General features: G+C 38.0%; 5 protein-coding genes and 2 non-coding genes across 7 annotated transcripts; 3 read left to right on the forward strand and 4 right to left on the reverse strand.

The window, feature by feature from the left end:
- Positions 1–357: 357 nt before the first annotated feature.
- Positions 358–4,746, reverse strand: LOC111809045 (ATP-dependent Clp protease proteolytic subunit-related protein 2, chloroplastic). The gene is given in 11 exon segments (XM_087116964.1): positions 358–655; positions 1,032–1,127; positions 1,235–1,303; positions 1,696–1,812; positions 1,939–1,956; positions 1,958–2,077; positions 2,427–2,486; positions 2,488–2,548; positions 3,462–3,534; positions 3,627–3,670; positions 3,758–4,746. Coding segments are annotated over 11 exon segments (858 nt in total). The 5' UTR covers positions 3,820–4,746; the 3' UTR covers positions 358–517.
- Positions 4,747–4,899: 153 nt separating this feature from the next.
- On the reverse strand, positions 4,900–7,240 carry LOC111809046 (protein cornichon homolog 4). The gene is made up of 4 exons (XM_023695371.2): positions 6,857–7,240; positions 6,354–6,535; positions 5,220–5,342; positions 4,900–5,132 (listed from the first exon to the last, which is right to left on the reverse strand). The coding sequence occupies exons 1-4, from the start codon at positions 6,926–6,928 to the stop codon at positions 5,096–5,098; spliced, it is 414 nt and encodes a 137-aa protein (XP_023551139.2). The 5' UTR covers positions 6,929–7,240; the 3' UTR covers positions 4,900–5,095.
- Positions 7,241–8,084: 844 nt separating this feature from the next.
- Positions 8,085–9,779, reverse strand: LOC111809050 (PPR containing protein). Its single transcript, XM_023695377.2, has 3 exons — positions 9,340–9,779; positions 8,699–8,906; positions 8,085–8,571 (listed from the first exon to the last, which is right to left on the reverse strand). Exons 1-3 carry the CDS (start codon positions 9,646–9,648, stop codon positions 8,327–8,329), a joined length of 762 nt encoding a protein of 253 aa, XP_023551145.1. The 5' UTR covers positions 9,649–9,779; the 3' UTR covers positions 8,085–8,326.
- A 1,373-nt stretch (positions 9,780–11,152) lies between these two features.
- Positions 11,153–13,050, reverse strand: LOC111808268 (Tetratricopeptide repeat (TPR)-like superfamily protein). Its single transcript, XM_023694149.2, has one exon. The coding sequence runs from the start codon at positions 12,928–12,930 to the stop codon at positions 11,194–11,196; it is 1,737 nt and encodes a 578-aa protein (XP_023549917.1). The 5' UTR covers positions 12,931–13,050; the 3' UTR covers positions 11,153–11,193.
- A 254-nt stretch (positions 13,051–13,304) lies between these two features.
- On the forward strand, positions 13,305–13,377 carry TRNAK-CUU (transfer RNA lysine (anticodon CUU)). Its single transcript has one exon. It is a non-coding gene; the product is annotated as a tRNA-Lys (tRNA).
- Positions 13,378–13,446: 69 nt separating this feature from the next.
- Positions 13,447–13,519, forward strand: TRNAK-CUU (transfer RNA lysine (anticodon CUU)). The gene has a single exon. It is a non-coding gene; the product is annotated as a tRNA-Lys (tRNA).
- A 3,320-nt stretch (positions 13,520–16,839) lies between these two features.
- LOC111808617 (uncharacterized) lies at positions 16,840–19,909 on the forward strand. The gene has a single exon (XM_087129483.1). The coding sequence runs from the start codon at positions 17,101–17,103 to the stop codon at positions 19,414–19,416; it is 2,316 nt and encodes a 771-aa protein (XP_086985609.1). The 5' UTR covers positions 16,840–17,100; the 3' UTR covers positions 19,417–19,909.
- The last annotated feature ends 527 nt before the right edge of the window (positions 19,910–20,436 follow it).

Genomic DNA, 20,436 nt, shown 5'->3' on the forward strand with positions numbered 1-20,436 from the left:
CTCAGTCCAATTATAACTTTGTGAGTCCAATTATAACTTTGTCATTAATGTTAGTGATGTGTTGTGACTGATAAATATAATTTTTTTAAATAATTAAAAAATAACTCAACCAAATAGAAAAAAAGAATTTAAATAAGAAAACGCACAATTCTGTTGATTTATTGGTCAAACTGGACACAAAAATAGATACGAAATGAGTTTCAAAATTGCAAAATAATCTTTCACTTTTTAGGAAATTCTCACCTTCATACGCAAAATTTCGCTGCATGAATTTTAAATGATTAGAAATATAAAAGGACATTTTGGTAATTATCTATTACCATTCCAATTCTAGATATATTAGAGCAACACCTCGTAAACAACATCAAAAGAAATAGTATTCTCATTCTCATTGATTGCATTCCGATTTCAATCTCAACCCCCTTAACAAGATATGAACTTTCAGACATAAACTATAATTAATTAGTTGTGTGCTCCATGTGAGGCTAAGAACAGCATGTGAACTTTTGGTTTAACTCTAACCAAGCCCTGTTCCGGTATCCTTGCGAGGTGCATCAGCCTTAATGCGAGGTGGCCTAACTATACGGTCTATGAGTCCATAATCAAGAGCTTGCTGAGCAGTAAATCGCTTCATTCGATTCATGTCGTTGTTAATCTGCATTTATTCATTGACAAGGTTGTTGAGGATTGAGGATTATTGGGAGTGAGTCCCACATTGGTTAATTTAGTGGAAGATCATGAGTTTATAAGTGAGGAATACTATCTCCATTGGTATGAGGTCTTTTGGGGAAGCCCAAAGCAAAGCCATGAGAGCTTATGCTCAAAGTGGACAATATCGTACCATTGTGGAGAGTCGTGTTCAAACAAAAGTCTTCACATTCCTCAGAAACATTTCAACTATGAATGTGATAATTTTGCATGAACGTAGAAGATCAAGTTTCATAAACAAGAAACCGTGTTGGTCATCTCCCTGCTAATATGTTTCATTATGAATAAAGATATGCTATATGCTAAGGTGTGGACGAACTGACCTTTTCAATAGGCTGGCCTGTTTTTTTAGAAAGCTCATCATAAAGATAATCCCTGATTCTCAATAGCTCATTTGCTTCATTTCGAATATCATCAGCCTGCCAAAAGGATTTTCAAACAAAAATGTATCAGAACAAAATGTTCAAAACTTAAGACGGGCATATGTGATCAATTTGCATGACATTATATAACAAATTAAGGATACCTGGCCACGTGCAGCTCCGGAAGGGGGTTGCAAAGCAATTCTTGATAGAGGCATGGCAGAGCGGTTACCCTAAACAAGGAAATGTGTGGTTTGATTTATAAGAGAAAAGCGAAGAAACAAGAAAGTAGGTTCAACCACACAGATAGAAGGGAGGCTAACAAGCGGGGAGACAGTTTTCATTAAGAGCATGAAAATTCCATAAAATCCGTACATTGGGGGCAGCTAGACACAAGTAATGAGCATTTCCAAGTTTATTGGATGCAAATAAAGGGTTGAGATTTGTTTATCAAGTCACAAAAAAATATTTCTTGATGGAGTTAAAATGATTTAACCGGCTGAAAAATAGGGGTCACTTTTACCATACTGAAGATCTCCCTACAAATTCCGAAGGCATAGTTTGTGCAATACCTACCGCCTTACGGCACTAAATTTTGTTTGACAATACAAATTGAAGTATTTACCTTTTCTCCAGCTGCTAAAAGAAAGACTGCCAGATTATAGGCATAACCCACGCAATGGGTAGCTACAGGACTCTGCAAGCTCTGCATTGTGTCGTAGATGGCCATACTTGGAGTTAGCTGCAAAGATGCATGGTTTCATTAGGAAAATAATGCTAAACGAACCATTAGAATATAACCAAAAGAGAAGGAAATATAACAGAGAATTACGAAGAACCTTGTCCCAATAAAAGATATGTATCTCACATCTCCACCTGGGCCAAAATATGTACATATAGAGTTTTTTGGAAGTTTCAATGCTGTCAAGATATAGTATTGTGGCCAAAATTTGATTGCTAAACTCTTCATCAATGTTTTGCCCAATGAAGACAACTCGTTCTCGATACTGAACACAAGAAGAAAGTTGAGATTATAAAAAATCAGTACATTCTATTCTCTTTTTTTTTAAAAAAAAAAAAGAGTTGATTTTGACATTCATAACTTCTAGCTAAAAGAAGTTTACTTTGGTATAATTGGACAGGAAAGAAACAGGAAATGAAGTAACAAAATGATATGACCTGCAGCAGCAGCATTCTACTGTGAATAGTTTTACACTGATGTTAATAGTAAATTTGTGATGAATTAATTGAAGCCATTGAAACTCATGTGTCATGGTGGTGAGTCCCATAATGTCAATCTAAGATTTCGCTCAGCCTCAGGTGGAGCAAAATTACATAACTAGATCTATCACTTACTAGGGCATTCCACAAATCAACCCATTGCCAAGTTCCCTCGCCAGGCACTCTGTAAGGCACCCCGCGGTGTCCCTATAGGCATCATCTGAAATTGTGCACGAGTCGTCTTTGTGTTATACGTCCTGCATGTCAAGTATGAATAGAAGAAATGCATTGACTGCCATACGAATACAAGTAGGATAGGATGCAACTGAAACGCCTTCTCTTTTCATTTGTCTTAAAACTTTTTATTTCTCTTTAACTTTAGTAATCCTAATACCGAAAGCACCAACCAGTAGAATCGGAATCCCCTTCAAACACTAACAAAGGTTTGAATGGAAAATATAAAAAAATAACTAAGATCTATTTGATAATAATTTTGTTTTTAATTTAGAACACTACTTTCACCTATAACGTTCTTTGATGTTATCAACTTTCTGTCAACGTTTTGAATTTTACTAAAAATTCAAATATTTGTTTAAGAAAGGTGAAAACCGTACTAAAAAATGTGAGAAAAAAACATAAATTACAAAAGCAGAAAGCTAAAAATGAAAGCACTATCCAAGAGGCCTAAATGTTCACAAATAGGTACATAACATATGACCACGTTACTCCAAACACTAAAATTCAGCAACTGAAGGAAAAGAAAAAACATTCAAAGGGCCCAAGAAAAGTAGTGCAATTCCTATATTCAGTAGAACAGTCGTAATATTCGATCATTTCTGCACACTACGCAAAAAGAAGGGATTTCAAGTCAATCTCTCCTGACTCCGTGCAATAATACCGCAAGATTTTTCAAACTGTGAAACATGATGTGTAAATAGCCGTCATATGAGGTAGGAGTTGAGAGTAATAAAGCAAGCCATTTCAGCATAAAAAATAAGTACTACAACGGTGTACTTCCACTTCTTCATCCTTGAAAAGCATAGATGTCATGAAATCCAAGATTTTCAATTGTTTAATATCACCATAATTTAATAGGATATTTAATTTTGAAGAATGTGCTTCCAACACAGCAAAAAAAAAAAAAAAAAAAAAAAATAGCGCTACAATTACCTGGCTTGTAAACTTTTATGAACTTTTCCATAGAATTCAGCAGTTATATTAGGTTTTGCTCCTCCGAATGGACCTTAAAATTTGAATAAAAAAACAGAAGCATTTGATTAACGAGCGGTGAAACAGGTAAGTGACATCACGAGAAGGAAAGGATAGCAAGCTCACTAGCAGATTGAAGCTTTAGTCCCGAGAAAACCTTCGTCGCAACGCTTGCAAAATTAAAAAAACCAAAACGAAATCAGGCAAGCGTCGCGAATAGCATCAATTTTAACTGTTAATCGGAAGAGAGGGAGAACCTGAGAGAAGGCTGGGAAACATTAATCTGAGGTTGAAGAAACTGAGCAGAAGAGACTGCCATTACTAGTCGATAACAGAGCACACAATGCGAAAGAGGAAGACCCCTTTTGGGTCTGATTCCGAAGAAGATGAGACAGTGCCGAAGGAACAGGGGGAGTCAGAATTCTAAATTGGGCCTTTTGGTATTCTATGACAGACACTAAGACCGATAGATGGTTGGTGGGCTTCAGAGGCCCATATCCCATAAGCCTTTCAATTGATTTCTTTTTTTTTTTTAATTCAATTAAGTAACCAATATTTTTTCCAAATAAAGTTTTGTATTTGAACAATAATTCTAAAATTTTAAAATTTTGAAACGGCTAACTAAGAACATAAACTGATTATACACCTGAGTTGCAGACGTTTCTTTATTGAACGTCCCATCAAGTTAGTACTCATGATATGGACGTGAAAGCATTAACTGCAAGCTTGTGAAGAATCAGAGAAATTAATTGAAATTTTAAGAAAGAGCCTCGAGAGTTTAGATGTACGCCAATTCCATATAACCAGTGTGTAACAACCCAAGCCAACAAATATCGTCCTATTTGGGTTTTCCGTTCTCGGCTTTCCCTCAAAGTTTCTACCCCCTTATAAGGAATATTTTGTTCTCCTCTCCAACCAAGGTAAGATCTCACAAAGTGGATGGTACAAGATTGTTTTCAACCTTTTTCCATTAACTAAAACATAATGATAATTCGAAACCAAGATGTCCCTAACAACGGTGTCAACATGAGCATAACTCAATAATAATAAAGACAATGTCGGAGGTTGAACCTCCGATCTCAACCCAAACGCATCTACTAAGGAGAGGTTTCCACACCCTTATAAGGAATATTTTGTTCTCCTCTCCAACCGATAAGGAATACTAACGAGAGTTTAGATGTACGCCAATTCCATATGACCCGTGTGTAACAACTCAAGCCCACCGCTAACAGATATTGTCCTATTTGGGTTTTCCTTTCTCGGTTTTCCCTCAAGGTTTTAAAACGCATCACTAAGGAGAGGTTTCCACACCCTATAAGAAATACTTTGTTCTCCTCTCCCACCTCCGATCTCCGGTATTTGTTTATAAATGCTTTCTATAAGCATAACAAGAACAGCATGATAATAGATTTTAAAATTTTCATTTATAGGCAGCAGAGAAAGATATCAGTATATAGTAGGAATGAAAAGAAGAAGAAGAAAAAAGCTTTAGAATAACAACACAAGAAGATACCCTAGGGAGTAAGTACACCAAGCTTTGTAGTGAGGCGCACAGTGGCTTTATCTCTTACAAGACAACACTTTGCTTGATCTATTCAAGACTCATGATCCTCCAACGCACTGTAAATTAACCTGCAAAGCAGAGAGAGAGAGAGAAGATGTTAATGATGTTAAAAACTAGGATTCAAAATAAGAAAACGCTCTCTCCAATTGGATTACCAAAATACGGAGAGGAAGATGAGAGAAACAAGATACACGAGTTTGAAAAGTCTTTGCTTTTTCTCCCAAGGTAACTGGTTAAATATCTCAGTAACATCTACCAGGTGCTTCCGCTGAGTGTACCTGATCATGAGGACACCACACATTAGACAGATCAACAAGCTTGCCATGAATTACCAGCAACGAAAAACTCGAGTATTAAGGCATATGCTCATGACCCAATCTCAAATATGTTAGTTAGGCTCATCTTAAATGATATCCACCGTAAGTTAGTTCCAGTCATACTACATATTTGTAACGGTCCAAGCCCACCACTAGTAGATATTATTCTCTTTTGCTTTCTCTCAAGGTTTTTAAAAGACGTCTACTAGGGAGAGGTTTCCACACCCTCATAAAGAATGTTTTGTTCTCCTCCTCAACTGATGTGGGATCTCACAATCTACCCCACTTTGGAGCCCAGCGTCCTCATTGACACTCGTTCCCTTCTCTAATCAATGTGGAACCCCCCCAATCCACCCCCTTTTGCGTTGGCACATCGCCCCATGTCTGACTCTTATACCATTTGTAACGAACCAAGCTCACCACTAGCAGATACTGTCCTCTTTGGGCTTTCCTTTTCGGGTTTCTTGCGTATGCTAGGGAGAGGTTTCTACACCCTTACAAAGAATGCTTCGTTCTCCTCCCCAACAAATGTGGGATCTCACAATATAAATCTCCAAGGAGACTAGCCATGAGACCTTAGATTCTCAACCATCCCAACACGATAACTTATCTGAAAGCTAATGTTATTAATCTAGATCTCAGAAGAGACTGTTGGTGCTTTAACACAACATACATTCAAACAAAAAAAGGTTGCGAGTTCACTACTTAGATGCTTTCCCCAGCTATCCACTCAGCACTTGGCCACCGAGTGTTTAGCAGGCATGATAAGCTCTCCTTCTCTCTCATTAGTATTGTTTTATAAAACATGATAGGCCCTCTCTTTCAAACATTGAATTCAAAGCCCAGAATGATAAATGAGGTTCTGATAGGTCAAATTGGCAATCAATATAATGCATATACCCCAAACTATGCAACCATATCTCTAATATAGCAAACAGTCCGATCAAAGATGTAAGAATTAGAGAAACTTACAATCTTATATTATAATAGAGGTAGGGAACACAAAACAATGACATAATCCAATGCCCTGTTAAGAGATAGAAGATGCACAAGACTCCTTGAGTGATGAACTCAGGCATAACAACTTTGTTTATCCGTGATGAGGAATCATATGGGTTGATATAATCAAACTCAAGATCAGCTAAGCACATTAGCTGCAGCAAGTTTCAAAAGCATCATAAGTTCCTCAGTTCCAACCTTGTTTTAGGCAATTAACAATACTGTATGTCAATTATTCATATGTAGGGAATTACGATATCAATTCTATAGAACTAGCCCAATGAACACATGTAAGAATCCAAAAGAAAGTGTAGCTAGTGTTTATATCTAGAAATCAAAGGGCCTTCAAATCAAAAATCAATCTGAAAGCATGACATAAGAATATTCAGGTAAGTCTGTAGATGAGAATTAAACAAACAGAGCTTCGAATAGCAAATCAAGAAAAAGAGACAGAAATTTTAGGGTTTAGAGAGAACCTGGAAAACGACGAGTATAAGAAGCGCAATGATAATGAAGAAGGAGAGGAGCCAGACGTAGATATCAGCCATATTAATACCCTCAACCAACTGCCCGTGTCTCGTCGCTCTCCCTGTGTGTCCGATTTGAAATCAACCTCAACGCCGCCACATCGTTACCGGCCCACATGCGCCTGCGGAAGCGGAAATGGATTGAAGGAGGCGGTGAAGGAATTATAAAAGAAAACCGTGCACAGTGAACCCTGCCGGAGCCTAATCCCGACGCGCAAAGGACTGATCGCTTCTGGATGATCTAAATTTATCAAGGCGACCGGAGGTCTCCGACAACACCTTTTTTTCAACTGCTTCCTTGTCGTAGAGGCGATTCCTCCTGAATTTTTTTTTTTTTTTTTTCCTTTAATGTTAATAATTACTCCATTAAAAATAAAATTTAGATAAAATTTTTACTTGTATTAATGAAACCTTAAACACTAATAATTTATACTATATACTAAAAACGGTTTTAAAAAATGAATTTAGACAAAATTTTGGAAAAAGAAACAAAATGACATTAATATTTTCATTTATTCCAAGAATTCAGGAAGAGGGGAAGATGGAGTGTTTTTCAATGAAGGTATTTAAAAAGAAAAATAAAGGTAAAAGTATTAATGAACGTTTTTCATCAAGTTATTAATAATAATTTTAAAAAATTAGAGGTATTATCGGATATTTTCTATAACATTTTTTATTTATTGGAGATTTGAACTTTTGACACGATGATAACATATGTGAACTATATTCTTGCTCTTTATGGGTAAGAACGTGTATTACGTCCATATTTTACAAGTTCATTATATATACTTAGAGAATATGCATATTTTGAAAAAGTTGGATAGTTACAAAATGACCAATATCTGAGTATAGCTCTAACTTGCTGAAATATATACCAAAAGATCATAAGTTCGAATCTTACCTATTTTATATCATCAATTAGATGTCACATCAATTGGATAGGAAAACGAAACATTTTTTTTTATGAGGGTGTGAAAACAAAAACATCTCACTAGGGTTTTAAAATCGTAAGGTTGATAACTGGACAAAGTGGATAATATTTGCAGTGGATTGAGCAGTTACAAATGGTTGAGCCCCTATGGAAATGGATTGTAAGATCTAGTATTGGTTGGAAACCTCTCCCAAATGGACCCGGGCCAACAATTACAAAATTTGCTGAAAGAATGTGAATAAAAGGTTTGGTATAGAACTCACTTTCTATATACCATTACAATCTTGCAACAGTACAATGTCTATAAATAAGAATAATATGCTATATACTATGTACAGTTTATTTTGAAGATGTTTTAGGCTTCCCCTCCTATAAATCTAAGGGTTTGGTGGACAAGAAAAAAAAGAGAGGATACAATACAGAAAAGAGTGACATATTTAATATTCTGTGTTACTCTTCAGAAACATGTCTAATTCTTGGGGTTAGACTCATTTCACGCAGATTATGAAGTTCCAGAGCCTTCTTGTTCTTCTTACAATTTTGCCCATTTTCCTTGCAATGAAGCTAGAAAGCAAGAACCCAGGAGGAATTGGTGAAGCAATTATGGTTTCTTTGGTAATCTCTTGAGTGCAGCCAGCTGATTCTCCGCCATTTTTGGCATGAGAGCTATTGCTGGTTCGAAGATAGAAGCTTCTGCTACCAATTTCTCCAATTATTTCTGCCCTGTCAAGACCTGGGCAGAGGAGAAAACAGAAGCGTTTAGTACACATTGGATCAACTTCAGACTGCCACTCAATGGGGTTTCTCAGGAGAGTGTAAGAGATTTCCAATGAATTGAAAGTGAACAAAATTTGACATACTCCGGAGGCTGAAATATGAGTGATGCAATTCATAGGAAGATGCTGAATCTCGTTCAAGTTTTGGAGTCCTTCCTTCTTCACTATATTTAGCAACAACAAGCTTGATCGTCTCCTCCACGCTGGATCCGAGTTTAACCATGGCTCGTACTGGCCCAGGGCTCCCTTCAACAGTCACATTGATCACTACCTTGGCGTCTTTCTTGTAGCCCTGCATTGCAGAATCGCGCTTCAATCTCTGTGTTTTTCTATGCTAAAATTGACTCAATAAACAATGGATTTATGAAGCTAATTTCAGAAAAGCCCTAAGCAGCCGATCAATCATTGATCCGAACACACGATTACAGAGCAGAAAAGGCAAGATCAGATGATTACTTAGACAGGAAGAAAGGTTATGTATCTCAGGAATTAATGTCGAAGAATGAAATAAACAAACCGAACACGAAGAGTAAGATTAACAATGACGCATTATCTATTCCTCCTTTTCTGGCTATTTGATCAAAAGCAGAGTTCACGGATTCGTAATTGGAAATCAATTGAAATCAATTGAAATCAATTGAAATTGATGAAGAATTTCTTTCCGCGGAGACTGATAAATTAGGTAATTAGAAAAAATCTTGAACAGTAAGATTCGGAACCCTAACCTCGACGATTTGAGCGGGGGAAGGAATCAACAGAGGGGATGAAGCAAAGGCTTCCGAAAACGTATGAGGACGGAAAATAATAACCTCTTCCCCTTCCTTTTCAGACGTCATATTCCGATCATCTCCACTGGCGGCGGCGGCGGTCCAAAACTGGGGATCCGATGAGCATCTGGATAACTTGGAGGACAGAGAAGGAGCGCGATTCATCGGGGGAGTTTTCCGGTGGGGAGACGGAGAGAGATTCCGGCACGACTTGTTAGTGAGACGAGAAATAGCAGGAATTCTCCGACGGAAACTGCTGGTCGACATTAATCGCGGCGGTGTAACTGGTTCCGGTGGGTTTGTGAGGCGAAGGGGGAGTGGAAGTTGAAGTTTGCGGGAAGGGAAAGCGGAAGTAGTTGACAGTTCTGAGACAAATGGGAGTTACATGAAAGTTGCCTTCATCCGCGGGGTTTTGTTTTTGGTCCGAAACGCCGTCGTTTACTTAACGTCTAATCTAACCATCCAGGTGGACCCCTCACCTAGCCGACCGTGCCGTCATATTCGTATTAAAAAAAAATCTTTTCTTTTTTGAATTTAACGTGTGAACGTTAGAAAATACAATGGTTCTTTATACATGAACGAATTATTACTATTATTATTATTGCATATTTGACTTTAATTAAATACATTTTTATGAGTATTTAAATCTATTATAAAATAATCTATTATTCAAGGAATGTGTATTATTGCTATTAAACATAGAGAGAAGGATAGTGAAAATTCCTTTTTTTTTTTTTTTTTTTTTTACTTTGAATTAAAATAATGAATCTTTACGTGATAGCGATATATCATAATAATGCAATTTAGTACCTTTTAAATTATACATCTATATAACGTAATCTTATAAAAAATAATAATAAATTGTATGACGCATGTTTACACAAATTTTCAACTTAATTTAAAGTCGTTACTGTATACTAGTTTAATTTAAAAAGCTTATGCTAAGGGAAGGTTTCCACGCCCTTATAAATGGTGGTTTGTTCTCCTCACAACCAATGTGGGACATCACAATCCACCTCTTTAGGAGTCCAGCGTCCTTGCTCACACTCTTTCCTTCCTCCAATGGATGTGGGACCGCCCCCAAATCCACCCCCATTTGCTCGCACACCGCCTCGTGTCTACCCCCTTTGGGGAACAGCGAGAAGGTTGGCACATCGTCGTCCTTACTGGCACACCGCTCCGTGTCTACCCCCTTCAAAGAACAGCGAGAAGGTTGGTACATCGTCCAGTGTTAGGCTCTGATACCAACTGAAACGACCCGAAATTTTCAACTTAGTTTAAGGTCGCTACTGTATACTATTTGTAGCACATCGTCCGGTGTCTGGCTTTGATACCAACTAAAACGACCCGAAATTTTCCACTTAATTTAAGGTTGCTACTGTATACTATTTGTAACGGCCCCGATCCACCACTAGCAAATATTGTCCTCTTTGGACTTTCCGTTTCGGGCTTCCCCTCAAGGATTTAAAATGCGTCTGCTAGAGGAAGGTTTCCACACCCGGTGGTTTGTGTTGTCCTCCCTAACCAATGTTCGCCATCACAGATTCTCTCAAAAATTTTAAAAGGTATGCTAGGGAGGGATTTTCATGCCGTTGTAAAAAATGTTTAGTTCTCTCCCCAGCCAATGCCTTATAAAAAATATTTAGTTTCTCTCCCAACCCATGAACGATATCACAGAATATTTTACACCTAAACTCTATTTCCACATTCCTGCATGCCTAAAGTCAAAATTTAGCGAACTTATATATGTGAACTTATACTATAAAGCGTGTAAATTAAAAATTTGTGTTCAAGATTCAAACTTTTAGATGTTCAGATTTCAGATTGCTCCATCCAGCTACACCCAGATATCTTGGCAAATACTTTATTACCCATGGCTTTTCTCAGCCTCTTAGCATCATCCCACCTCTCCACAGAAGAGTATATGTTGGCTAGAAGAGACCGATATCCGGTTGTATCGGTCACCAACTTCGAGCAATTTCGAGCTGCGATCTCCCCGAGCTCAACATTGTTATGTAACCTGCAAGCATGAAGCAAAGCTCCCCAGACACCAGCATTTGGCTGCACTGGCATGCTTTGTATAAGCTCATGCGCTTCTTCTAACCGCCCTGCCCTGCCCAACAGATCCACCATGATTCCATAATGATCAGCCAGTGGCTCAAGTCCATGGTCCTTCATGGACAAGAAACAAACGTAACCTTCATCGACTAAACCGGCATGGTTATATGACGTAAGAAGCCCGGCATATGTCACAAGATTTGGGCAGATGTTTACACTTAGCATCTCTTCGAATAACCTGATTGCTTCAAATGCTTTACCGTTTATACCACATCCAAAGATCATAGCTGAATAAGAGACTAAATCCTTCTTTTTCAGATCATTGAACAGTTCAAAGGCCCTTTCGATGTTCCCGGATTTCGCATAAAAATCGACTAATGCAGTTGCCAAATGGTCATCTAATTCAATCCCAAGTTTTTCCATGTACGATTCAATCCAAGCACCATAATTCAGATTTCCCAGCTGAGTACAAGCAGATATAATGCTAGCAAAAGTCATCTCATCGGGTTGGATATTCACATGGGGTTGAAGCATTTGGTTGAATAACTTCAATGCTTCGTTAGGCATGCCATTTTGTGAATAGCAAGCAATCATGGCGTTATAAGAGAGAATCTCTTTCTCACCCATATTATTAAAGAGCTCACAAGCAGAACCAACCTCCCCAAGCTTCGAATACCCAGCAATCAATGTTATCCAGGAAACATTATTTCTGTTAGGCATTTCATCAAACATGTTTCTTGCAGACTTCATGTCTCCACAGTTCACGTAACCACTGATCATTGCATTCCAAGAAGCGGAACTTCTTTCCCCCAGTTGTTGAAATAAGCACGACGCTCGATCCATATTGCCAGAATTGGCGAATCCCGTCAACATTGAATTCCAAGATATGACATCCTTCACAGGCATTTCATCGAACACTTTCTGAGCGTCATCTAAGTTTCCAATTTTCACATAACCAGACAAGATTGAATTCCACGAAACCACATTTTTCTCAGTCATATCATCAAACACCTTCCGAGCAAAACCCATATCACCCAATTTTGAGTAAAAATCCACAAGGGCAGTTTGCACATAAACACAGCGACAAAACCCCAATTTATATACCTGAGCATGAACAGAGCTCCCACTAAACTTACAGGTAATCCTACCGCAAGCTCTCAAAGTCGAGGATACAGCAAAGGTGCTCGGATGCAGTCCCAATCTCTGCATCTGAACAAAATGGGAGATTGCTTCCATGAATTGGCCGTTCTGGGAAAAGAACCGAACGGCGCAGCCCCATGAGAAGGAATCTGGGTTTTGCGAATGACGAAGGATCCGTTGGAGATAACGGGATACGATTCTGGCGCAAGAGAACTCAGAACAAGTAATTTGACGGACCAAGCAAGACTCGAGATTTCGAAGCCCATTGAATAGAATTTGGGCATGAATCTGAGTTGCCTGCTTTACATTTACAGGTTTGTTCAAGAAGATTTTTAGCTCGGAAGCGAGCATCAAAATTGGATGCAGTTCTTGAATTTACGTGCTTTGCGTTCATCTGAGTCGTCGCTCAACGGGACAGAGCAGATTGCATAAATTCGCAAACTTGGGCAATACATTCTAGCAACTGCAACTGATGGAGTGATAAAAGCTTAGTGACTATTATTATTTAATTAAATCATTTTACCTAATTAATATTAAAAAAGTAGTGATTTTTTTTTTTTTTTAATAAGTTAAATTCATTTGAATGCATATGTAATTATGGAAATAGTGACTACCTAAATTTTGAATTAGTCAATAAAATTTTCAATTGTCAATATTTAAATAATATTAAATAATACTTGCTTAGATAATAAATAAATAATAAATTTTATTTATCATATCAACCAGCCCGTCTAGCTCAGTTGGTAGAGCGCAAGGCTCTTAACCTTGTGGTCGTGGGTTCGAACCCCACGGTGGGCGTTCATTCTTTTTTGCAATTAATGACACTAATTAGATTATTAATTAAAAATGGTTGTACATTATGTGTGGGCCCGTCTAGCTCAGTTGGTCGAGCGCAAGGCTCTTAACCTTGTGGTCGTGGTTTCGAACCCCACGGTAGGCGTTTATAATATATATTTATTTTGATTGGTTTTACATTCTTTTTTAACCTGTTGGGCTTTTCCTTTTTAAGTTGGGCCACGCTAACCCGACATAAAATGTATTAGGGCAACAGTAATCAAGTATTGTCAATAATAGATTTAATTTTTTATTTTATGTAATAAAAATAATAGATAAGGTAAAAAAGTCATTTTTTTTTTAATCTTAAAAGAAATTAGCGACCAAAATATAAGCATACTCTCGCATATCATCATAATCCTTACTTAAAAATGGTATCCACTTGTTCAAGTAGGAAGTTGCAATTATGACGTGGGATTGTAACCGCGCGGTAAATAAACTAGTGGATGGCCAATATTCCCCTTAATTTATTTTTTATTTATTTATTTATCCTATGATTATTACCCCCTCACATTAATAAATAAAAGAAACCGGATTTATAAAAGATGATTCTCTTATTTTAATCATTTGCCGAACTTTTTACGGCATTTCTACCTATAGGCTATCATGGATAATGTCAGCTACTTCATCATTGCCGTACACGTGTCTTTCTCTTTGGTAATCTAGTCGACATGTACGGTAATGGGCCCTACTTCTTTTATTGAATCGGAGCCCAATAACAGAGAGAAGCCCAATTAAGAACCATCATAATGGGCCGAGACCATGATTAATTTAACATGTACAGTATAAGTATAATTTTTTCAATAATTAAAAAAAATAACCCGACAATCGAACTCGAAAATAAAAAGTTGGGTTGGGCTCGGTTGTGAACTCTATCCATGTTACTCGGGTCATCAACCCAACTAAACAGAAATTTCAAGTTGGTCCAACAGATTTTCCCAATCCAATTTAAGTGGATCCGTGTACCTGTTTTTAACCTCGAAGTTGGTCTATTTTTTAATTTAATATTATTGAAATCAAGAATAATATACAGGCATTTTTACTGTGACAGCTGGCAGAAATAATTTTTTAGTTCTTGTAAAAAAATAAAAAAAGAAGAAGAATGGGCTTCTTCGGTCCATGGAGCTTATGGGTCTACGTCTGCTTGATCTAATGGGCCGAATGAGTGTTGTTAAAGCCCAGTTTAAAATGTCGGCCCAACCTCGTGGGGGCAAAATCGTCAATAGCCATTCTAATAATAAAATTACAAAAACTAGGTTAAAGTAGTTTTTATTTATTATTTGTAACTAAAAAGTGAAATATTTAAGAGTATTATAAATAAATCTGTCTCTAATGGTTGGGATTTGTTAATGAGGAGTCAATTTAGGGGAAAAAAAGTGTCCTATCTATCTGCCTTAATGCCTTAATGCCTTCCAATTTTCAGCCAACAAAGGCAGGTGGATTACAATTAGGGCTCCTACTTAACTCCCACCTTCCACCTTCTCCATTTAACCGCCCTTATTCAACGACGAACCCGAAATTTTAAATTAGTTGGATAGGTGACTACAGCAACTCGAACATAGTTCATAACCCAACTCAATCTGACCCTCTATTCCCGAGTTGGGTTGGGTTAGGTTCGAGTTGCTAACCCAACTCAATCTGACCCTCTATTTTCAAGTTGGGTTGAGTTAGGTTTAGTTATCGGATTATTCTTTTTTTTTTTAATTATTTAAAGATTTATATTTATATGGTATTATAAGTTAATGGTGTTGTCTAATCGTGATTATTATCTAAAACACTTTTTGTTTGGTAGAATAATTAAAGGCTAATCTACCATTGTTTATATTTATGCAATTCCATTTAGGAGCCTATGTTTTTTATAAACAATTAATATTTTTTACTTGAAAAAAGAGAGAAGATAATTATGAAAGTACCATTTTAGACATCCTACCAAAGATTAGTTCTAAATCTACCTATTACCATTTTTCTATTTCATTTTGCTTTCTTGTTTCTTCTACATAATCATCTTTTTTATGTCCCACTTTTAAGGGTAATATAGTCATTTCCTTCCTCTTATTTCACTACCCAATCTTAATATATTAGAACTTTCAAAAAAATATTAATCTATTTTATTTATTTATTTATTGGGCGTCAGAATACCACGACCCAAAATTTTAGGTTAGGTTGGTTGTATTAGTGAATCGTGCAATCCAAATAGAGTTCACAATCCAACCCAACTCAACCCAACCCTATATTTTTCAGATCGGATTGAGTTGGATAATCAACTTATTTTTTTATTAAATTATTTAATAAAATTCTACTTATTTACCATACATGTTACACTAATAAGTAAAATCTCGTCAACTTTTTACTAATATCAGTTGGGTTATAACCCTAATTTTTGGTTGGTCGGGCAAAATGTCAACTTATGAGCCAACTCAGTTTTTTAGTTGGTATTTTCGGTGAACAATATAATTAAAAAAAAAATGCAAATTTTTAAATAATATAATAAATAAGTTTAAAGTTATTTTATTAAAAAGTAATTTGAAAGCCACGTGCAACTCACGTGGCAATAAGGTATCCTCAATAAATGTTGCTATTTTCATCATAAAAGATCTCATTGCTATTTTAGTTATATTTCATTTTGTCAAAATTAGTGTTTATACCAAAAAAGTATAAGTTCGTATAAAAAGTCTTATATTTCTACTTTTAAATAATATATAAATAATTATTTTAAAATAATAATTGGATGAGAAATTGTAACGTCATCATATTTGTAGGATTTTATATACAACTTTTATTTGATTTGACACATTTTTTTAATATCATAATACCAATAATATACTTCTAATTTGTTTTAATAATATACCATTAATTTTTTAAACGAATAATGCTAATTTTAACGTTAAATATTTAATTTCCGATTTATTAAAAAATAAGAAAAAGGAAAAATGAAATTGGAGAAATTTTATGACTTTATTAAAAGAAATCATTTCCAAAATTCTTTTTTTTTTAATAAATAAAATAAAGGATCAAATTATGACTTTATTATAATTAAAAAAATGAAACAAATATTTATAAAAGAAATGAAAAAGGAAGAAACGGACAAAGGAAGCCCTACCCCACGAGACCCACAACAACAATATAAAAGAAAATAAAATGTTATTATTATTATTATTATTTATTATTATTTTTTTTAATTAAGAAAACATGAATGGAGTGCCTAAAATAACGAAACCCAGTGAAGCGCGTGGAGTACACTCTCCAATCAGGAGAGATTGGTGAGTATGACACTTATACAGTGTTCTCGTACGTGAGGTTGAGATGCTGTAATTGCTGATGGGAGAGTTTTCCTTTCACTGCGTTGTTTCTCCACGCGCATTGGTCTGCGCGTTGACGCGTGAGGTTTTAAATAGAGCTCTTTTATCGTCTCGGTCTTCTTATTTCTCTTCCTCGGAGTATTATTTTCCTCTGGAATTTCGTCTCAAAACATTTTGAAAATTTATTATTATCAATCAAAAATTGAGATTCACCCTCTTTCTCAAAACCCCCGGATCGGCGGCTTCCGCCATGGAAACTCGCCGGGAAATACAGAGGCGGCGTCGGAGGGGGGGGGGGGGGGGGGGGGGGGGAATGAATGAAGTCTAGATCGTGACAGAGAAACAGAGTTGATTTTTGAAAGTTTGAAGCTTTTTTTGTTGGGTGGCAATGGCGTCTACATCGCCGGCGGCTCCGGCGGCTCCGGCAGTGGAGTCTGGGAGTTCCTCTGCGGATGAGGTGGCTGCGAAAGCCGTACACAAGCGATATGAAGGACTGGTGACGGTACGGACGAAGGCTATAAAGGGTAAAGGGGCTTGGTATTGGGCACACCTCGAACCTGTTCTCGTCCACTCCACTGACACTGGTTTGCCCAAGGCTGTTAAACTCCGGTGCTCCTTATGCGACGCCGTTTTCTCCGCCTCAAACCCATCTCGGACCGCCTCCGAGCATCTCAAACGCGGCACTTGCCCCAATTTCAACTCCCTCCCTAAACCCATTTCCTCTGTTTCCCCTTCCTCGTATCTAACGCCCAATTCCACTTCTCCGCCTCCTCTTCACCATAACAACCGCAAACGAACCTCCTCCGCCGCCGCTGCAGGTGGAGTAGGAGGGTCTTCATACCAAGTCCCACCTCTTGCAATTGTGGATCCCTCGCGATTCTCTGGCGGCGGTGGCGGAGGTGGGGCTCTGTTGGCTCAGCAGCCGCATTTGATGTTATCTGGAGGGAAGGAGGATTTAGGGGCTCTGGCTATGTTGGAGGACAGTGTAAAGAAGCTGAAGAGTCCAAAAACTTCACCTGGGCCAACGCTGAGCAAGACCCAGATTGACTCCGCACTTGAATTTCTCACCGATTGGGTGTTCGAATCCGGCGGCTCTGTCTCATTTTCAAGCCTCGAACATCCCAAATTCAAGGCTTTTCTCAATCAAGTTGGAATACCCACAATTCCTCGCCGGGAGTTTAGAATTTCGCGACTGAATTCCAAATTCGAGGAAGCTAAAACAGAGTCCGAAGTTAAAATTCGAGACGCCATGTTTTTCCAGCTCGCCTCCGATGGGTGGAACGACAAAAACTACGCCCTTGTCGGAATCGACAAGCTTGTAAATCTCACCGTGAATCTCCCAAATGGTACAAGCTTGTACCGGCGAGCTGTATTCGTCACTGGCTCTGTTCCTTCCTCGTACGCTCAAGAAATCTTCTTGGAAACCATCGCTGATATCAGTGGCAATGTCGTTCAACAGTGTGTAGGGATCGTAGCAGACAAATTCAAGGCTAAAGCGCTGAAGAATTTGGAGAATCAACACAACTGGATGGTTAATCTCTCATGTCAGTTCCAGGGATTTTCCAGTTTAGTTAAGGATTTCAGCAAACAGCTCCCATTGTTCAAGACAACGACAGAGAATTGCATAAAGCTTGCTAATTTCGTTAACTACAAGTCACAGGTTCGTAATTCCTTCCATAAATTTCAGCTGCAAGAATACGGGCATGCGGCTTTGCTCCGAGTGCCACCCCGAGACCACGACAACCTCAAATTTGGGGCTGTCTTCACATTAATGGAAGACATTCTGAGCTACTCTCGAGCTCTGCAGCTGGTTGTGCTGGATGAGGCATGGAAAAATGGTTCCATGGAGGACCCAATTGGTAAAGAAGTGGGAGAGTTGATTGGGAATGTGGGGTTTTGGAATGAATTGGAGGCAGTTCATAGTTTGGTTAAATTGGTCAGAGAAATGGCTGCTGAGATAGAGACAGAGAGGCCACTGGTTGGGCAATGCCTTGGATTGTGGGATGAGCTGAGGGGGAAAGTGAAAGATTGGTGTTCAAAGTATGAGATTGGTGAAGGGGGTGTTGAGAAAGTGATTGAAAAGAGGTTCAAAAAGAACTACCACCCGGCATGGGCGGCGTCGTTTATACTCGATCCGTTGTATTTGATAAGGGAGAGGAGCGGGAAGTACCTGCCACCATTCAAATGCCTGAGCCCGGATCAAGAGAAGGACGTCGATAAGCTCATAACTCGACTCGTGTCGAGGGAGGAAGCTCACATTGCATTGATGGAGCTAATGAAATGGAGGACAGAAGGGCTTGATCCAGTATATGCAAGAGCTGTACAAATGAAGGAAAGAGACCCTGTAAGTGGGAAGATGAGAGTGGCTAATCCACAAAGCAGTAGGCTTGTTTGGGAAACTTACCTTACAGAATTCAAGTCATTGGGCAAGGTTGCAGTGCGCCTCATATTCCTTCATGCCACTTCCTGTGGCTTCAAATGCAACTGGTCTTTGTTGAGATGGGTGTCTTCTCATTCTCATACTCACCAAAGCCCTGCTGCTATGGACATGGCACACAAGTTGATATTCATTTCGGCTCATTCCAAGCTCGACCGTAGGGACTTTTCCACCGACGAAGACAAGGATGCCCAGCTATTCTCCCTACCCAACGGCGACGACGATCATATGCTTAATCAAGTTTTCGCCGATTCCTCCTCGGTGTAACCATTTTCCATACTTACTTTTTTTTAGACTCCTAGGATTTATTGAATTCTTTTCACTATTTTTGGGGGATGTAGGGGTGGAACCAACAGTGTTGTTCATATGAGATTCACTTTTGTATTCCTCGAAACGCATTCGACCTTAGAGTAGCCATATCTTGTTCATATCTAAGTTGAACATTCTGGCATTTGCCGAGGCGGTATCGTTGCCGAGGCGAACGGGGGAGAGGCTGTAGCACGGGCAGGGAAGGCAGAGAAAAAGCAAAGGAGGAAGCTTTTTAGCTGGAGAAGCACTTGGGGAGTGATTGTGTTGATACTTTTAGAAGCTGAGTCCAAAATTGTCCCTTTTTTTTTGTGTGTATTTGTGAAAGACAGTGGAGACCCACCATTGTAATCAAGCAGTGGAAGTCATTTTCGAAGCTTAGACAAAAACCAGAGGGAAAAAGGATGAGAGGGAAGCGTTTTGCCATCAAATCAAAGCCTTTTAACATTCTCAAGTCCTCAATTCTTGACGGTTTCTTTTCATGCGCACGTTATCTACTAGCACCTTATGATCTCGACATTTTTCTACATCATCTGCAACATGGGTCGCTTAACATTCACTTGCGTCTCCTGCAACATGACCACGTTACCTATTAATACTCGATGACCTTGACATTTCTCTACATCCCTTACATCATACGACCATATTATCTCCACATACCAACACAAGTTTCTTCAGCATATCTTGTCTTTACTCACATGCTAAAAATTTCAGGAGGTTGCCCAATATAAGATTATTTCTGAGAATATTTGCTAAAATCACCCCACCTAAACGATGGTGGTGAAAGTTCTTTATATATAATTATTTATAGAATCAAATAGAGAGCAATAAATGGAAACAGGAAATACGATGTTAGCCTATGATCCATGGTCAAATATGATATATATAGTAATTGAAGGCTAAATATCATCAACAACTTCATCCTTACGTTTGAAGTTCTTAATAATATTCAGAGTGTCAATTCATTCATGTACTTTTAAT

The sequence above is a fragment of the Cucurbita pepo genome, chromosome 13, assembly GCF_057944985.1.
Source record: "Cucurbita pepo subsp. pepo isolate OVF chromosome 13, ASM5794498v1, whole genome shotgun sequence".
Classification (NCBI taxonomy): domain Eukaryota; kingdom Viridiplantae; phylum Streptophyta; class Magnoliopsida; order Cucurbitales; family Cucurbitaceae; genus Cucurbita; species Cucurbita pepo.

Excerpts from the sequence above, each read along its gene's own strand:
- LOC111809050 (XM_023695377.2), bottom strand. The coding sequence starts at position 9,648 with ATGTCGACCAGCAGTTTCCGTCGGAGAATTCCTGCTATTTCTCGTCTC. Across the intron at positions 8,907-9,339 it reads CCCCCGCTCAAATCGTCGAG|GGCTACAAGAAAGACGCCAA; the intron begins GTTAGGGTTCCG and ends TCTGCAATGCAG. Across the intron at positions 8,572-8,698 it reads CTCATATTTCAGCCTCCGGA|GTCTTGACAGGGCAGAAATA; the intron begins GTATGTCAAATT and ends TCCTCTGCCCAG.
- LOC111809046 (XM_023695371.2), bottom strand. The coding sequence starts at position 6,928 with ATGGCTGATATCTACGTCTGGCTCCTCTCCTTCTTCATTATCATTGCG. Across the intron at positions 6,536-6,856 it reads TTATACTCGTCGTTTTCCAG|CTAATGTGCTTAGCTGATCT; the intron begins GTTCTCTCTAAA and ends AACTTGCTGCAG. Across the intron at positions 5,343-6,353 it reads CTCTATTATAATATAAGATT|GTACACTCAGCGGAAGCACC; the intron begins GTAAGTTTCTCT and ends CCTCATGATCAG.
- LOC111808617 (XM_087129483.1), top strand. The coding sequence starts at position 17,101 with ATGGCGTCTACATCGCCGGCGGCTCCGGCGGCTCCGGCAGTGGAGTCT.
- LOC111808268 (XM_023694149.2), bottom strand. The coding sequence starts at position 12,930 with ATGCTCGCTTCCGAGCTAAAAATCTTCTTGAACAAACCTGTAAATGTA.